Source organism: Nesoenas mayeri (assembly GCF_963082525.1).
Source record: "Nesoenas mayeri genome assembly, chromosome: 3".
In the NCBI taxonomy this organism is placed as follows: Eukaryota; Metazoa; Chordata; class Aves; order Columbiformes; family Columbidae; genus Nesoenas; species Nesoenas mayeri.
The window spans coordinates 14,795,529-14,814,899 of NC_137544.1; the positions used below are offsets into that span (position 1 = coordinate 14,795,529).

At 42.7% G+C, this 19,371-nt stretch overlaps 1 protein-coding gene across 1 annotated transcript; it reads right to left on the reverse strand.

The window, feature by feature from the left end:
- Positions 1–298: 298 nt before the first annotated feature.
- TRIB2 (tribbles pseudokinase 2) lies at positions 299–18,647 on the reverse strand (the record flags this gene model as incomplete). Its single annotated transcript, XM_080342217.1, has 3 exons — positions 299–767; positions 14,067–14,359; positions 18,378–18,647. The coding sequence occupies 3 exons, from the start codon at positions 18,645–18,647 to the stop codon at positions 299–301; spliced, it is 1,032 nt and encodes a 343-aa protein (XP_080198343.1).
- Positions 18,648–19,371: the final 724 nt, after the last annotated feature.

Sequence of the window (19,371 nt, forward strand, 5' to 3'; positions counted from 1 at the left end):
ATTGGCATGTGCAGCCTCCTTGGCTCCAAAAAGGTGAGAAGCTACAATTGCTCCATGCTGCCTTTTCTCCTCCAAATCAATCTAACCTGATAGCAAGCTCCCCCCGCCCCCCCAGTCTGTCCCCATGCTACATTTGTTATATTAGCTCCTTGTGGAGGTTCCTTCTCAATCTGAGGACCTCTGAGTGTCTTTTGCTACCAAGCTAGGCTGATGCAGGACGTGACTTAACACGGTCAGGAAGGGCTCCTTCATGTGTCCATCTCCAGGTCGTGTACCTTCTGAACACCGGTCTTTGTGCTCAGTTAAAGAATGGGTCCAAGTCTTCTTCCATGTTGACATCAGGCACCAGCTGATCTGATACTTCCTTAGCACCATATCCTGAATTCGATACATTAAAATCTGTAGAAAACCAGGGATGGTCCAGAATTTCCTGTGAAGTCAGCCTTTCTGATGGCTCCCGACGCAGTATGCTACGTATGAGGCATTTTGCCTTGGGGGATAGAGTTTCTGGAATGTTAAACTGCCCACGACGGATCTTGCTGAAGAGAGAACTAGGCTCAATGTCATGGAAAGGATAGCGTCCAACTAGCATGGTATAAAGCATGACACCTAGACTCCATACGTCCGCTGCTTTGCCAGAGTAGCTGCCATTTGTGTTCAAGATCTCTGGACTCACATAGGCTGGGCATCCGTGCTTATCAGAGAGAGAGTCATCATTTCCTCTTAAAATATAAGCATCTTCTAGGCTTTCCAATTTCACTCTAGTCCTGCAGGGAAAACAAAATAAAACAAAACAAACAAACAAACGAACAAAAACATCAAGGTAAGCAAACATCAAAATACAAATTCCAAGCTATTACAATTACATGGTTATAATAGTAATACTCTACAAAATTCAACAACTGCAGAAGTGCATCAGTGTAAAAACGCACTCACAGCACTTGTCACAGATATTTGTGCTGTCTCTTCTACACTGGTTAAAGATATTAGAGACAAATGGAATATTGCCCTGCACACAGCTATAAAATCTCAAATACAGTTATGTCCAGTGAACTCATTAGTAAGGTCTTAAAAAAGATAAAACGAATTGTCATATTCATGTGTTCAGTAAACTTTACATAGACATGATTTCCAAAAGAAGACATAATACTAAATTTTTTTTTCTGTGTTGGCTGTACTCTGATATACCTGTGTAGGACCCATGCCCAAATACAAGTCTAGCCCTACTAGACAACCTTATTTTGACACATTCACACTGGTGAGCAGTTACTTGCAACTGTAATTCCACAATGTTCAACAGGAATAAAATTGTCACTTCGACCTAAGATCATGCCTCTGATCAACTAACATTTTTCTTTATCCCAGCATGAAGAAAGAGCAATTTTAAGAGACTTCAGTCTTCCTGAACAGATCTTTGGGCAAAGGGAAATCAGGTGAGCTGAATGCTGAGATTAACAGCAAGCTGATACACCCAGATGAACCAGAGCATCTCCTCATGTTGTTGTAAGGAACAGAGAGGCCACCAAAGGGCTTATGGAAAAACGACAGGGATGCCTTATCTAGATTGCAAACTCATCCTGCCTGCAAAGCACTGTGAACTTGTCATTGTGCTGCAGTAATTATCTTTGCAAGAGAATTTTTTTCTCTTATGGATGTCACATAGGAGCAGAAAAAATTAGGCCCAACTTGCTTGTCATAGAACTACATGAACATAACCCTTCTTTCCTTTTTATTCTCACTGCTAGCATCTATAAACTATGCATTTTTTTTTTGCCAGCAATGGTTGGCTTTGAGAGTAGAATCACTACAATGCAACAGTGCATCTGAATGGAAAAGTAACCTAGCAATGGTGCAGGATTTCGTTCAACAACTCAGGATCACAACTCAACTTTGGGTATTACTGTCCTTGTCCCTCAGCCTCACTGGTCTGTATGATCACTCTCAGCCCTGTGCCATGGCCATGTTCCCATACCACAGACATTCACAGGCAGGGACTGAACTTCAACCCAGAGAGCAGAGCTCACATTTCTCAACTGAAGCCCATCATTTAACAGGCATTAAAGCAGACAAGGAGAGCCCTGTTTCTTGAATGTTTACTGAAGACAACATTTCTAGGACTTAAGTTGCAAAAGAGAGTTGAGCCAGCTTTGGCTTAGACTTGGTTCCAGGGCAGCTCAGTGCTATCTTCTTTGAACCAACAGAAGAGCATTTTACTCATGGAGTACTCCAAAGGTAACTGTGCTGTAAACTCTTATAATGGCATTCGGACCATTTCAACAGCTAGAGACATTCACTAGCAAAGAGCCCCTTTGGCAATGTGCCTCAAATCAGGAAGTCATAAATACAGAATTCAGAATACCTGGCTCCCAAGCACAGGGTGTCAAGGCAGCTCCTTTTCTCCTCAAATAGACTAGTGTTTTCTCTTCCATTGGGGATGGAGTTCGCACAACACACCTGCTTCCTGATTCATTACCTATTGCCAGCTTAATGGCACTTCTCCTGGCAATGGACAGCCCCCTCATTAGCACTCAAACAATACTTTACAGCAGGACTACCTTGCACAGGAAGCTGGTTAAAAGGAGAAACTAAACTACAATTATCAAGACCACAGTAATTCCCCTCCATAACTGCCACAGAGGGTCCAAAACAGAAGACTGACCAGGGAAGAGTTCTTTCATGATGCTCAGCTTCAACATCTTCCCGCACCTGCATAGCACAGGATGAGCAGCAAGGACAAACGCCAAGAGAAAAAACAAACAAACAAACAAACAAAAACCAACACCCCAAGGAAGGCAGAGAACAGAGAGGAGGAAATTAAAGGGAAGGCAGGGACATGAGTTGTGATTCCATTTTGCATTGACCACCTCAGGTTTTCCATAGAAAAGTATGTGTAGTAATAAAACAGTGAGGCCAGCTACTCAAACGTGCATTAAGTCACTAAGCTGCCAGACAGGAAAGCATCAACTCACTCCTGCTAACAGAAGCAGAACACACACACAGGGAGCAGGGCAGACCATGCTGTTTATAAACAACTTACAGGAGGGAATTCACCTCCACACATGCTCTCCCTGCCACCCCAGTGTCAATAGCACAGGGAAACATTGTTTACTTTCCCATCCTATTTTACATTTCTGTGAGTTGCCAAAGAATTTAGAGAAACAGTTCATTGACAGGCTTTTATACTACAGAAAATTATTGGAATTCCCTAAACTTTGATTTTCTACAACAGATGCAGTACAAAACCAAAAAAAGAGCAGAATGCAAAGTGTGTAAAAAAAATTAATCTTTTCCCCAACAGGAGAAAACCTTTCTTGATAATAAACCAGAAGTAGCATACAAAAGCCTTGCCCCTGTTTTGCTTTCTTGCAAAGTGCTGCAACCTGCAGCCCTCCACGCATGCTACAGCAGGTTTTGTTTAAGTAAGCAAATGGAACAACAGCTGGCCCTTATCTGCCTGCTCCTCCATAAGCTGTGACCAAATGAAGCGAACACTCAAACCAGGTTTTTCATCCTGCTGAGCTGACAGGCTTTGAGGAAACAAAAGGTCCCAAATTAAACAAAAACACAGCCTTCAGTCTTCCTTCTCCTTCCTTGTCAGCCCCAAAACCTTCAGAGACACCCTCATGTATAAAGTACAAGCGAGGAAATGGCTCCTTTGCAACAAGACGGTGCTCCAGCAGAGATACGGGCACTGGACACACCACTCTGCGCAGGTACTTGTTTCCCTGGCAAACTGCAGGAGCTGCATCTCTCTCACAAACACTGCCGGACGCACAGCCCCAGCATGAATTTCTCCCCCTCCTAGCTGCAACCAGAAGCAACTCGGATGTTCTCGTTTTCATTCATAAGGCTTACAGCAAGGAGGGAGCAGGATAAGGGAATGGCTCACTGGCACAGTGGTTTGCCCGCTCAGCACAGCCGGGGCACAAAAGCGCTGAGGAGGTTTTGTTGCCAAGGGCCCTGGCACAGCTCTGCCAGCGCCCCTCACTGCCAGCCAGCACCAGGGCTGGCAAACCCCCCCATCTGCTGGCACCAGTGACCCAAGGCTTATGTACCTCAGCCTCACACGCAGAGCGAAATCTGTAATCAGACTACAACTAGGTAATACACAGGTGTAAATGACAAATCTCACAGTCATTTCACATTTTTTTCAGGCAATCAAAAAGGAGCAGCCTGGCTTAGGAGCTGCTATTTCTATTTTCCAGCGCACAGCATCCCATCTCTGTGAGAAAGAGCTTCCAGCTATGGCTGGCCTTCCCTTCCTCCACATTTCAAGCATTGTCTGAATGAGCTCTGTTTTCGGCAAACAAGGGAGCTGGGTTTTGTTTTGTTTTGTTTTCTTCTGGGGCGCATGGGGGTTAGGAGGGGAAGAGGGGAATTTAAATATACAGAAGTGCAGAGACACCCTGGATGAGAAGCAATCTCCCTCTCAACGCACTGTCTCTCAGAGGGAGCACTGAAATCAAATATCCAGGAAAAAGAATAAAAGCCAAAACCAACAAACAGACCCTCAAAATTGCAAGTAGTATCTGAGAACACAGAACCTCCACAGCAAAGGGTGGGGAGTGCGTCCAATTGCAGAACAACTGGACAAACCTAAATTCAACACTTGGCAGGCGAGGGACAGACTGAAATCCAAACACTGAGATGTGAAATCACAATCAGCTTTGAAGCGCTTCCCATCACAGAGCAGAAAAAGGACAAATAATTTTCTTTTTTTTTTTTTAAAGTCACATTTCTAAAAAAACCTCTCATTCTCTAAATAATGAGCTCATATCAGTCAACTGAAGGACCTCCACAAGAAAAAAAAAGTTTTCTAAAAGCATCAGCATTTGAGTTCGGCCATTCAAATGGTTGCAACGAAATTAATCCCTAAAGTTCAAATGTAAGCTACTGCCAAAGCCAGATGAGAATCACTTTGTACACATACTGTAGGGCAACAAAGACTTTTGTCAAGGCTTACGTAATTACAGTACATAATTTCAAGTTTTAATGCAGATCCTGAATAAGCACTTGGAAAAAAGAGCATTATGCATCTATCAGATCATTGATAAAACACTGCATTAGTCTAATGCATTAAAAAAAAATACAACCCTGAATCATGGCTATTTAAAAAGGGGAAGCTATTCTGCCTATGAATGCTTTCCCATTACTAGTGAATGAAACCACAGAAGTGCAATCAGAGGGCAGCAGCAGCACTCAGACGGGAAATGCGTCTTTGTCCCCATAGAAACCGTCAGGGAAACCCATGAAAAACAATACCACTCTGAATTTCTTATCAATATGCCATTCATTACTTGACTGCATTCAGACTTTGCTCTTCAGTAATGTAACAAAACCTAATCAATTAAATGTCTTCCAGAAGATTCTTCAATGCAACCTCCTGAGTTAGCACCCATCTCTGGCAGCTGGCTTTGTTGTACATCCTACACTTTTTTCAGCGTGATTCGCATTATTCTTCCCTGAAGAGCTCAGGGGCTAGTGGCAAATCACTATCTTGCCTTTTGACAACGAAGCCAGGGCTGTAAGAACCCAGCATTCACGCTTGCTCTCCAAAAGCAAACATAATTTCCATACCAAAATGAGGGGAATTATTCAGAGGGCTCTAAGCTCATAAAGCAGGAGAAAAAAAAATCTGGAACATTTAAAGCAGAAATACTGACTGAATGTCCAAGGGTTTCAGAGGAAAATATGTCCACTGCAGTGAATAAACAGTTAGTAGTAAAAGAGCCCATGCCTGAATCAATGAAAGCAGTTGCTCCTAGTCTGTCCCTGAAGCCATTTATGTGTGAAATAACACCTGAACCACAGCCAGCAAAAGTTATCATTTTGGGAACACTACCTGCAGACCAGTCCCACAATTCTAGTACAGCATTATCCCCCAGACAACAGCCAGATCAGCTGCTTTGGGAGAAAATGGAAGGAGCCATCCTACTATGGACACTCCAGGTACACCATCCACTTGCTATTCAGGCTGGCTCAGAATTAGATGATCTGGATTTACAGATTATATATAGCAGCCTCATGCCTCCAGAGACCAGAAAACAACTGTCATCACCATCTGAGTTGCCATTTTATTAATGTGACAGCAGGTAAATATAAAATGGCAAATTCTAAAGGGAAGAGGTGCCTCACAATATTCCCCCCACTACATATGAGAAAAATGAAGGCACCCAAGCAATACAATCGCATATTTCAGCATTACTCTGACTGCGGCCAGGAAAGCCTTTCTCTAGGTAGAGACACTCAAGCCATCAACTGGCCAGTAGATCAGGAATTGCTCCTATGTGGCCAATAATTTACAGGTCATTTAATCAAGGTCGGTTGCTAGTACCCCATCATAAAGAAGAGATGAGTATGAATGCAATCATGCCACAAGAGGGAAAGAGTCATAAGAAGGGGAAAAAAAAATAAAAGGGAAGCTTGACACTGGAAACAGTTATCTTTTGCTAATTGATTTTTTTAACTAAGGAAATCTCTCCTAAATAATGCAGAAGTAGGCTACTGTCACAGAGACACTGAGATGGGGAAAGCAGTTAATGAAACTTTATGCAGATGATTTGCAGCTTTGTGCAAAGACTCATTCTGAACTCAGAACCACCCCATCTCCTCCGGGGGCATTGAGGCTCACAGGATCAGAGGGGAAATGTTATGCTATCAATTTAAATCCTGCTCCTTTCACCATAAGATCCCTTCTAGTGCATAACAGCGCACAGCCTGGGAGTTCACCACACAACATCCTACACAACTTGAGGGGGGAAAAAAAATGAACAAACAACAAAAAAACCTGTACAAAGGCTGTCAGACAAACAGTCTCTTGCATAATGAAACAGGCTCAAGGATATGTTTCAAAAGACAACTGGGACTTGCAAGCAGTACAGGTTTACAGGATGAACCTTTTTCCTATGGGAAGATTCCCTCACTGGTACTTCCGCAGAATGAGGAAGCCTCTAAAAATTACATTATCTCCCACCCTTCCTCCAAAAGGATGCTTACCAGCACACTCAACCCTGCCCCGCAACCCCTTGCTGACATGCAAGACGCAGCAACTTAGGGTTTTTAAACTGTTTGAAACTAGCTTTTTTTTTTTTCTACAGACATCTACTGTAAAAAAAATGCTCCAAGACCACCCCCTTGCATATTTCCAGGAAGGGCTGGGTCCCCAAGTGCCCCACAACACTCCAATAGGATTGCTGGGAACAGCTTGTCCTGTATGCCATATACTTAGTTTCTTCCTTGCCCTCATTGCCTAAGGAGACAACACATTCCCCAAAACGTACGTAGCTATGTGTGTGCTGGGGTGACAGCTTTGAAATTCCATGCAGATCCTTCCACAGACGGGCTCATTTTCAAAACTGCAAGAAGCCCATTTTTTCCAATAAGCATCTGTCTCACAGCAGCTCCTTCACTTTTATCTTTTTGGATCACACTGAAGGTCAGAGTTTTAAAAGGCTCTGCTGTCAACTCTATGCTATGTTCACCATCTCTTCTAGGTCTTTTCATACAGTGCATGGTGAAGCTCCACAGGGAAAGGAGATCAAAATCTTATTTTGTTAACATAACTGCATGTTGTGAAAAAAGCCCTACACTTGCTGAGTGTGCAGTGGGTACACAGCACCTCCAATATAAAGCAGGGCCATTATTTCACAAACCCACTGGAAACCTTCTGCTTAGATGTCTGTAAACCTGTCTCCAAGCAATATACATCTACCAAAAAACAGGTGCTTAAGACTGAATATACCCCAGGTTGGTTCCTGTTTACAATATCCACCTTTCCTCTCTCTCTCAAGTCTGAAGTATAACCTCATGCTGTGATAATAAGGACAATTAGAAGAAAAAGCTACATAAGAATTTCACCATGACAGTTCACTACAGCGACCACTAGCTGAGCTGCCTACCCCCCCTTCCTCACCCCTAATGCAGATGCCTTCAGTCTCTGCTCAAAAGTCAACATGGAGTATTTTGCACTGAGTCCATGGATGGAAGTTTTTAAGTCTTCAAAACAACCAGGTGTTGATCTCTTAATGCAAGATGTCTTAAGAGACATCTATTTCCAGGGGCTGCATAGCACTTATCATTGGACAGATCAGTCCCATGATGGGCATCTTGCAACAGGCACCCAAACATGCCAACCACATCTGGCACAACAGCCAACATACACGCTGTTCAGCCAGAGGCAGCTACCAAAAAGTCACACAGCATGGCCAGGGATGGTGAACAGGACATGGCGACAGCATTGACTAAAGGAAGGTCCCCAAGCAGGGCCCCAGTCCTGCTACAAGCATTGCACAAGGCTGCACCTTCACACCACCCTTCAGCAGAGCTAGTGCTTGAGGCTACAAAGTGCAAAGACTGCAGGAAGAGTGAAGAAGAAAAGATACATGTCCAACTATGAGCCAGATATCTAGGAGAGCACAGTCTGAAGGCAAAACCTGCTACAAACTCCAAAACTGGGTGCTACAGCAAAGGCTCTCACCACTCATGGTCTCACTGAAGGGCCTTGGAGTTGACTCAAGGTCCATTAGAGCTCTGATCCTCAACCCAGGGCTAGCCAGCAGCCAACTTTTCCCTGGTTTTTGCTTTCATTCATGACCTTAGGCAAAGCCCTTGACCTTTGTAACTATCCACACCCTTGGGAGGAGATTTAAGCACTTGACAGGGCTGGCATGATGTTCAACATCTGCAGATAGCCTCCTGCACCCCCCTGGGAAGAGTACTGCATACCAGACAAATCCAAAACTTGTTTCTCTCAGGAACACTGGGAGAAAACAGAGCCTTTGTAATCAAATCGCATGAAGGCAAAAGGGAGCATGAACCCTTCTGCAGAGAACAGTTGTGCAACTGCTTCATTCTCTATCCAGTCTGACAGCAGAGATTTGCTGTCTGTGAAGAAATTCTCTTTCCTCCCCATATTCTAGGAAGATGCAATATAACAGTAATTTCTGGGTTGAAATTTGACCTATGATTCTCTCCACCACTGAAGAAATTATGCTCTTTGATCCTGTGACCACATTCAGGGTAATGCAAAGTGCTTAAATGACAAAACAAGCAGAGATTGGTTTTATTTCTAAATCTTCTGTTATTTAAAGAGAACTCCCATTTTGTTTAATTTTCTTCCACATTAGGACTCTCTTTCTAGGACTTAGGAAAAGCATTAACTTATCTGTTCTCTACTGAATTGTAAATAAAACAGCAAGTTCTAGCACCACAGGGAAAAAGCAACTGACTGCATTACAATTTGACAAACGCTGGGGAGGAAAATTACCACTAAGTATAAGAAAATGAAAAGTCTCCTTGGAAAAAGTATACGCTATCTACATTCTGTATTTTTTGTGGGATCAGGTTTATATCACTAGGATTCAAACTACCTAACTAGGTCACCTTAAAGCCTCATCCACTCAAAGCTGAGAAATTCTAGAGTAAAAACAGAATTTTAAAAATGTAAAGAGCACCAAATAAATATGTTATGCTAACACAGGCTTTCTAAGTTACTGTACTGTACTGTCTGCATTCCCCTGGTGCAGAGCAAAAAGTATCAAATTCTGTTTATTTTTACTGAATCCCACCTGCCTACCATTTCTCATATTTACACAAAGAATACAGGAAAATTACAATATGTAAATACCAAAATTATTTTAATTTTCCATTCAACAAGTATGATGAATACAAAAGGTCTTTAAGCTTCAAATACTATGACAGCTAATATTTTAATATAATTAAAGGCTTAAAAACGCACTAAAGAAATTATTAATTCTCTGACAGCAGAAATGGTCTTATATTAAGAAAACTATTGGAACAACCAACAGAGAAACAGTTGTTTTAATTCTGAGATACTTGAGGTGACTCCTTCTCAAAACATCTGCTACATATCGGACTGATGAAGTGCTTCATTAGCTATATACTGTGTGTAGTGCTATTTTTAACACAACCCAAAAAGCCCTGGCCATTCTGCAACATCCTCATGGGACACCAGCTAGGAGAAGGGCACAATCACTCGGCCCAAGGGCCTACCATGATGACAGGCTGTACGAGGAAAACTGTAAATACCATGACATGAACACAGAAAAAAATCATCAAAAGCAAGGGCCCTGCAACATGAACACAGACCTGGTTTAATAAGCAGGAAAAGAAAAAATGACCAACATGATGGAAGCAGAAAACATTCAAAACTGCATGTTTTATCTTAGCTCATCTTCACTGTTTTGGATTCAAGCTTTATTTAAAAGTTTAAGGACTCATTTTTAAAAAATATTTAAGAATCTTCTAGGTACTTTAGAAAGTCTGATGGGACGCAGCATGACAAGTCAGTGTTGTTTCCCATATTTTCAGTGTTCTGAAAGTCACTGGCCTCATTTAATGGATGTACTGCTGCTTGCTAACCCAGTCTTACAAAACATTTCCAGCCATGCTGTAATGTCTTAAAAGTTCTGCTTCATCAAGTTCAGCTGCAGGTTTAAGGAGCTCAACTCTGAAATTTCAATACTAAAAGACTACAGATACACACATGCATCCCAAAAAACACAATCCCTCAACCTTCTTGTAAACAAAATGGAGAAAAGAAAAAAAATAAACAAACAATCCAACCTAAGGTGCTTGGCAACAGCACCCACGATTTTCATGGGATGCAATTTACCTCATCTTCAAATTTTCTGCAGTTCAGGATTAAAAGAAGCTATAGATAAAGTATCTTGAAACAAATTGGTTTTGTTGGTTTCTGTGCTGTGGAATTTTACATTTCATTTTAAGTGCTGATTTATTTACACATATGCATAGTAAGACATAACACATCAGTACAGTCTACCTTCAATTTAGCACATCAATAGAACATCGCTAGAAAAATTAGGATCCCCACAAAACACTCAGCACTACCAGCCTCCAACTTTACTTTTTTTCACCTTCTTACTTCCCAGTTCATTACAAACATCCCATGCCTGCAATCTGCAGCATCCAAGTAACATGTATTCTTAGCAATGACATCAAGAGGAGCAAAGAGCACTCATGACTGCTGCTAGATCAGGAGCCTGAAATTTTGCAAATTCCAGCTGTAATTTAGATAATGGGAATGTGGAGGAAATAGTTTCAACGCTGCCTGCAAAACTCCAGGAGCTCTGATTTCATATTGAACTACCAGGATATCATTAGGATCAATGGAAGGAGTATGTACTAAGAAAAGCTTTAATTGATTTTCTTTTTTAAACGGATGGAACTGCTTCCATACATCCTTCACATTCTCTCTGGCTCCTCCAGTCTGGCAGCTCTCAGCTGAGAGCAGACAACTATCTTACTAAAAAAATAAAAGAAGTGAGTTTTCCATTCCTGTACTGCCAGCACACTGGATTTCCCATCTTTTCTTCTACCAAAATAAAAGCTGTGAGAACCTTCAAGAAGAGAAAGTTTAAAAGCAGTAGGTACTAAAGGTGAACTGCACAAAAACAGACTTGAAGAAATAGTTAGGGAAAGACCTATTGAGAAAGAGCTCCACTGAAGAACAGGCGACATGCAGAAGCAAAGTTCACACGCACTTCTCAAAATACCATTTTCATCTCTTTTCTTCCTCCTTGGTTCATTACCAGTACCACAGAGCACTCATCTCCCAGGCACTGCTGCAGACAGGACATTCTGAAAGGCAGCCTACTCAGCAAGTGGGTGACAGCACCCATAGACTCAGGGAAACACCAGATTAGAGGGGGTGCAAAGAGCACACAAACACCTCCCTGAGCCCACAAGGACCACGAAGATTCTTCAGCTTCAATACAGCACCAGATTGGAAGTGATGACTGAAAACAGTCTGATGATTGGAGTATGTGAAAAAAGACAGTCGCTGTTTGGTTCTATTTCTATCTCACACTATTTCATCTCTGTTTATTTAGTAGAGGAAGGATTACAATACCTCTCTACTTACAAATCAACATTACATCCAGAAGAAAATGGCATTATGATTATCTTAAAAATAACCAGCAAGTTGTATTTGACCTTTCAAGTGAATTATTGTATAATTAGAAGACACTGTTCAAAAGTGAGTAACTGTGTGATTTTGCAGATTACGTTTACATTAGAAACATTCATAAAAGCAAACACTGGTATTATAGTATGCACCACTCTTCTTGGGTGGCTAAAGGATTTGGCCGTGTGCCTGGTCTCGCATTCAGTTCTTAGTAAGCAGCAGGGTAGGAGTTCAAAAGTGCTCAGCACGGGCCCATGTCCGTGCCTGCCACGCTGCTCGGGGCTCACGCTGCCTTCGCTTCCAGCAGAAAGTGAGAGTGAGCCCTGGGGCTTCTCCAAGTCCTTCATACAAAACCACACAAGTTTATTTACATCCCCAGGAAAAAAAAAAAAAAAAAAATCTATTTTAACGTTATGACGTTATCAGCTACAACAGAAAACAATCCCTCCCTCAACTATTTTGTACAAGTTTCCTTCTTGTCTACATCAAGGGTGCTATAATGGTGTTTAATTATTAAACTCAGAGTAGAAGTTGTGAAAGTGCAGTTTACATCTATCTGCTTTGCATTTCTCTCTGAATGGACACTAAGCTAGTTTCATTTCACATTTTTTTTATTTGCAAGGAGGAATGTGTAATCATATATTTTGGGGGCGCGGTAGAAAAATAAGGAATAGCTATGTGCTTTTCCGAGAACTGCCTGAACTGAATTAAAAAGTGAAAATATGTCTTATTTTTCAGTTTGTAGAGAGATTAAAAGGCAAAGTTCATTTTGAAAAACTGAGCTTGTAACAAAATTTAAGTACAGAATATTTAAACAGGATAGATGCTTATAATTTTTATTTTAAGGCCAGGAACTTCTCTTTCCTGACTAAATTGTGTATTGCTTTTTTCTAATTCTCAGATCGCAGACTTACTGAGCCTGTAGAAAACTTACGTGCCCCAGCTGTTGCTTATAAATTCCTCAAACAGCCCCAAATGGAATTGATAGGCACTGGTTATTTTTAACAAAGCTCTCCAGAACATCCATTTCAATCTGCAACAGTTTGAATAAGCTTTCAGACAATCTATAGGATTTAACTAAAAGGGAAAAAAAACTTCCCCATCCACTACCAAGACATGAAAAAGCAACAAAGGCAGGCTCTGCCCCCATTTACTTGTCATTTTTTTTTTTCCTAATGGTCATCTTCCAATGTAATCCCTCTGTGAAAGCCTTTAACAGTGTTCATTACTCTAGTGCTTTGTGTGGAAGTTGCAAGTGAATATATGATGTAACATGATGAAAACTGGAAACCACAAGGACAGAGAGACAAAGTTTCCAGAGGTGCAACAGTATAGCTATGGTTCAGCTTCAGAAACAGTACCTCAACAGCATAGCTAGAGCAACCAGCATTATTTTTTTCCATGTCTTCCCATGCTCCTTCCCCCAATAGTTGAGCACTGAGAGGAGAGCATGCAGGGTGGAGATACAAAACGGAAAAAGTAGTTCCCCAAGAACCACAACAGCTCTGATACTAAAGACAGGCACCCACACAGTAAGCAGTTATACTGTCATTAGTGACCACATAATACTCTCAGAAGCAGCCTCCAGACACTTCCCAGCACAGGAAGGAAGAAGCTATCCTCAAAGAAGCCCTTCATATCACTGGTGGCCTTTCTCCCCAGCTTGTATCATCATTAACCACTGCACTGTTCTTTCTCTTCATGCCTCCTTGATGGAATAAGACGTTTCAGTTCCCAACCCTCTTCAACATACTGTATGTTTCACTCCTTCCCTCTTTTAACACTAGCAGTATTTATGATGGCACAACTCTACAGACATCTATGCTGAGCCTTCCTCCAGGAGATGTCCCCTCCTTAGGGACAAGGGTGCTCCTCTGGTTGGAGTTGCAGAGACCAGGCAAAGATGCAAACAGCACTTTATACTTAACTTTACTCCAAAGCCTAAACCAGAAGACTAAATGGCAGATTCATCCCATGATGAGGTTGCAGAGGAAAATAAAGAAAGTCAAACACCTTGTGTACCACAAGTGAACATTATGGTGTCAATGAAGGGCATAGCATCCTGTAACTCTGAATACCTGACCTCAGGCACTGCAACCTGTAAAGTAAGAGAGACTCTTACCTTTCCTCATCCTTGAAAATAAACTTTCGCAGCTTGAGATCTCGCAGTACCAGTCCTCCATCATGGCAGTGTGCAACAGCAGAAGCTATTTGATAGAAGAGTTTGGCTGCCTCCTCTTCTTTAAGCTTCTTGCAGGTACGAACAAATGAATGCATGTCCCCATAGCTCCTTTCAAAGAACACATACGCTTTTGTCTCCCCAAGAATTATTTCAGTAATTTGGTTGATATTTTTATGTGCAGGCAGACAAAAACATGGTGCTAATAACTCCTGGTAGCAGCCAATGTCAAACACCTGCAGGAACAATGACAGTAAAGCCAGGGTTAGAGACATGAAGGACAGTGAAGTTATTGTACATCTAATTCTGTTAGCACAACCATTTCTAAGTACAATTTATGCTCCTGCTGAAGCTGCACCAATGTAAACAGGATGTCACAAGCTCATGGCACTGACGACAAAACAGGCTATACAACTCCACACAAAACACACACGTAACCTTGACAGGCAAAGCTCATCTTCAAAACTTGGGGCAAGAATAGTTTCACTAGCTAATATCTGATCAAATTTAGAATGTAATCTGAATTAAGCTGTAAATACCAGTAACTTATAAAGGCAGTACACAAAAGGAAATATGCTTATCTTCTATTTTCCATCCAAATAAACTCATAGAGAATACAGCCAGTAGCTGTACTGAGAGAAGCTGTTGTATTAAACCCACCTGATACACGTGCCTCTCTCTCTCTTGTTTTTATTAACCCATTAGATCTTAAAGGATTTTCAGATTTAAAACCTCATCTATTGCTATTCATATTTACTTCCTGCCTTTCTTTCATCTCTGACAAACAGCAAAGTCACTTTCACTTTCAAAGTCTCAGTTTTACAATGGCTGTTTATAAGATCAGAAAATAGCCCTGCCTGTTGGAGTGCAGACAAACATCCTTCAAAAGGCAAAGACAAAACCACCCTGAACTCTCTGCATTTCAATCAAGTACTCCATTAAAAGCAAAGTGTCCCTTTACTATAAGTATATTATCACTGATCTTATGAATGAGCTGAAAGAATTAAAAAGGCTGCTGGGAAACCCAAATATAAAAAGTTACTATAATCTAGTGATGACGAATGAATCAGTATTTGAGTCAACTGAGAAATAACCACATTACAATAAGAAGAAAGACTTCATTGAGAATAACAGAAGTCAGTGTGCTAAAAGAGAATATGAGCAAAATATTGATAGGAGTGGTTTTTATTTTTAATTGTACCTGCTCCAGAGATACTACAAAACAAGGAACTAGCATTTCCACCAGCATAAAATTCTATTAATATGTAACTTTCTCTTGGGTGTTTTGTTACTTTGGTAAAAATAATTTAAGGTAGTCATGTGTCATTCTAACCCAACATAAAAATTAAGAACTGGTATAGGTCTCTAACCAACTGGTTTAAACTGCAATTGTTTTTCTTCTTTTTCTGTTGTAGTATTCGTATTCCAATAGCCAGCATTTGTACTCTCTCCAAGAAGCAAACCTCCCTGCTTTCTTTGAAGCTTTAAAAAGCTTTCAAAACTGAGTTTGAGAGATACGGTTCAATCAGAATTTACCTCAGGCTTCAAAACCTGAGTCATATTTAATGCTTCAGCCCACAATCCTAACAAACTCTTTCCACAGAACATGACTCAAACCACAAGAAACTGGGGCACCCTCTCCCCACAAACCTTTTTCTCCTCACCCCATACCTGTGGTGCTGTACTCCAGCACATGCAAAAACAACCTTAAAGGCAGACTGCCAAAGAGATCCAACACATTTTACAGGGGGTAGATTAGCACTGAGGCATTCTGGTGACATGGTGCGCCAGGGAAACAGAATCAGGGTGGGGAGGGGGTGTTGCTCAAATCCCTGGTCTGTAATTCATTCCAGAGAACTGATTGACATTTGGATCTCAAAACTTGTAACTACTACATTGTTAAGTGAATGGCTCTTCTACAAAGCTACTGCTGTAAAATAAATTTTAAGCAGGAACATTCATGTAGCTCAAACCCTCATAAAAAAAAAAAAAGAAAAAAGAAAAAAAAAAAAAAAAAAGCCTCTTCACAGTTCTCTCCTAGTCAGCAAATCCTGATATAAATTAGTTACATTTCGTGGTTCTCAGACTACGTTAAATAAGTAGGTCTGGATATGTACCAGTCCTATGTTTGAAAGCCAGGGAGGGAGATGAGAAGTGCTATCATGCTGCTGCAGTCCAGAATACCTTTTTATAAAGGACTTCTTTGTACCCCAGCTTTTAAGATCCCTGGCTTTAATTCAGCAAATGTCCAATAAGCTGCAGTTTGATTTAGTTCTTGCTGGGAAGTGGAAGTGAGAAGTTACCATTGTTTGGATGCCACAAAGCCTTGAAGCAAATAACAGCATCTGTACAGTCAGTGGGTGCAGCCAAATGAATCTTGAGAATCATCAGTATGTGTCTGTTATCCAAACCAATGTTTCTGAAAGCAATATCTAAGAGCATCTTCAATAAGATACCAGATAGCAGGTCTCCTAGCCGGAAGGCTACTTGAAAAATAGTAGTCAGGATACTGCAGGCATTTTAAAACACACATTAAATTAAGATGAGTTCAGGACTGACAGCTGCATATTCAAAAAATAGCAATTCAGGCTAAGATCATATTTTTGGAGCACAGCTAGAAGTAATGCCTCACACATATGGAAAAAACTGATACTACTCAAATGTCAGGATGAGCTCAAAAACATACAGCTGAAAGGGAAGGAAAAAAAAATAAAGTCCACTCTTTGTGAGCTGCAGTTATGCTGTTCATACTGTTATCAAAACAGTGCCTTAATCCTGCAAACCAAACAGGAAACAAAGAAGAGCATAGCCCCTGCTTCACTACTTGCTGTGCAAGTTCACCTATAATTTCATGCAGAGCAGCAGTTTTGTGGGATCTGTTTATTTCATGAAAAGATGCCAATGTCCTAGAGTGCAGCACTGTATGACTGCACTGAGCAGGGCTTTCATTCTAGAAATTCTCATGTTCTGTTTCAGTTTAGTAACAAAGCACTCAGTTCAGCATGCAACATTAGTCCTTTGCAAAGTCACGGGCCCTTTTTTCCCCTAAATAACCACACAAAGTCCTAGGTTGCCTAAGCATCAGGTTTTATAACTCAATCAGTAAGCATATTTAAATTGGCCTCTGAACTTCAATCTTTACATATAGCAAACAGGAGCAATTATTTTCTCTTCCCTGCTACAGCCTAGTCCATAACTTCTTATGAATCAAGTATGAGAAAGTATGAAACAGCAATACTATCATTAATCCCTGGACTACAAATAAGTGATAATATGTCTACTTTTCCATTTTGCAGTTAGTTTGACACTAGAAATATGCCCAAGATAGCCAAATGGCACGATTCTGTATTTTGGAAACAATACAAACACTGCAGGATGTGTTGCAAGGTTGCAATTTGCTACGTAGTTATAAAAACTGCTACTAGATACTGCCTCGGTTTGCTGGACATAAGTCTGGCTCACTACAGACAATGAGAATCGCAGTTTAGGAACAAAGGAAAAATATTCCCTCAGCCCAAAAAGAGAAAAACATCCCTCCACAGACATGTACGCATGTGGGTTTCTTTTTCCCACAGTTCACCTTTCAATTGTAGAAGCAAATTGGGAGGAAGCAACAAAAAGCAGGCAGGCTACAAAGAGTGGGATAGCTATTTTGTCTGCTCTTCTAAAAACCGTAGGTGTGCAGGTTTTATTCTTGTTCAGTTGTGCAATGGGGGAGGATGCTGTTTGCAAACAACCTACACCGTGAGGGAGCTCAGGCTGATTAATTCAATGTGGCTTTATTTTAAATCACTTTTAAGACAAAGCTGATGGCAATCTCTCCTGGTTTCTCCATCTTCTTCTGTACCCCAACTCACAGAACAAGGGACAGGAAAAATCGAGGAAGCCGGCAGGTCCCAACACCTTAAAATTAGCTGGGGATTCCCTACTCCATTTTGAAAAGCGAGAGTGGGGAAAATGAGGCTTTCTCCTGATCTGAACTCACGTTAAGACCTACTTAAAGCACGTCTCTTTCCAGAACAGTATCCCCCGGGTAAGAGGCAGAACTGGCTCCGAGCCATGGCTTTAACGTGGCCATTGTCTAGAGAGAGGGAAAAGTTACAGGATGCGCCTTTAATCCTGTCTGCCTGCCTTTTGTTTCTCAACTGTTTAATAATTGAGCTACAGGACCGTGCTTGGCCCTCCTGCAAGACACAGGAAACCAACCCGCGACAGCAGGTTGACCCAGGGGAGAACAAGGAGGAGAGGTATTACCTTGCAAACCAGCTCTTCGCCACTGTGCAGATGTACGGCTCGAAAAACGTGGTCTCCCTCGAGAGGCTCCAACAATAAGTATTTCCCGATGCAAGAAACGCAATGCGACAAGTTCGGGGTCTCCGGCGGGCTCGGCGAGCCTAGATTCGGGCTAAAACTCTGGCTTGGCTCGATGGACCGTATGGACGAGAGCTCCTCAAAATCCTGGGTTTTATTCCGCGGTCTCCCATATCGTGCTATCGTGATAGGGGTTGACCTTTGTATGTTCATGAGTATGGAGAAGACCAGCCGAGACGCTGCACCGGAGCCCTGGCGTGGAGCGCGGTCCCTCGCCCGTCCAGCTGCGGCTGCCTTTGTGTGGCGGGGGGGGCGGGAGCGCGGCGGCGGCGGGCGACCAGCCTCAGCGCCGCGTCCTGAGCACAGGGAGAGAGCGCTCAGCCCGCGGCCCTTTGTTCCCGCCGGCGACCGGGCGCGGAGCGGTGCGGAACGGCGCGGCAGGGCAGCGGCGCCCGGGGTGAGGGAGCAGCGGCGGCGCGGAGCGGCGCGGCCGGGCCTCGGCGGCCGCCGCTCCCACGGGGCGCGCAGCGCGGGCGAAAACAAAAGGTTAGGAAACGCGCTGCGCGCAGCGGGGACGGTCGTTTCTCTCCTACGGCGAGGCAGAGCCGCGCTGCCGCGGCCGGGCTGTAGATGGCGTGTGAGCCTCGCCGCTGGCGCCCGGGGCGCTCCGAAAATGCCCCGCGAAATAGCGAGGGAGCATTTAACTTGGAGCGGGCAGAGGCCGGGCCGACAAAAGAGCGCTCCGCGCGGCGGGAGGCTCGGCGGGGCCGCCCCAGCGGATGGGGCCGCGCACCGGCGGCAGCCGCGCAGGCAGGGGGAACAGCGGCGGAACGCGGGGCAGCGCGCAGCGCTTCGCGCCGGCGAAAAGAAACGTGCTGCTGCTATCGCGGCAGCCTCGGTAGAAGAACAAAAAGTGCAACCACGGGCGAGGGAAGAG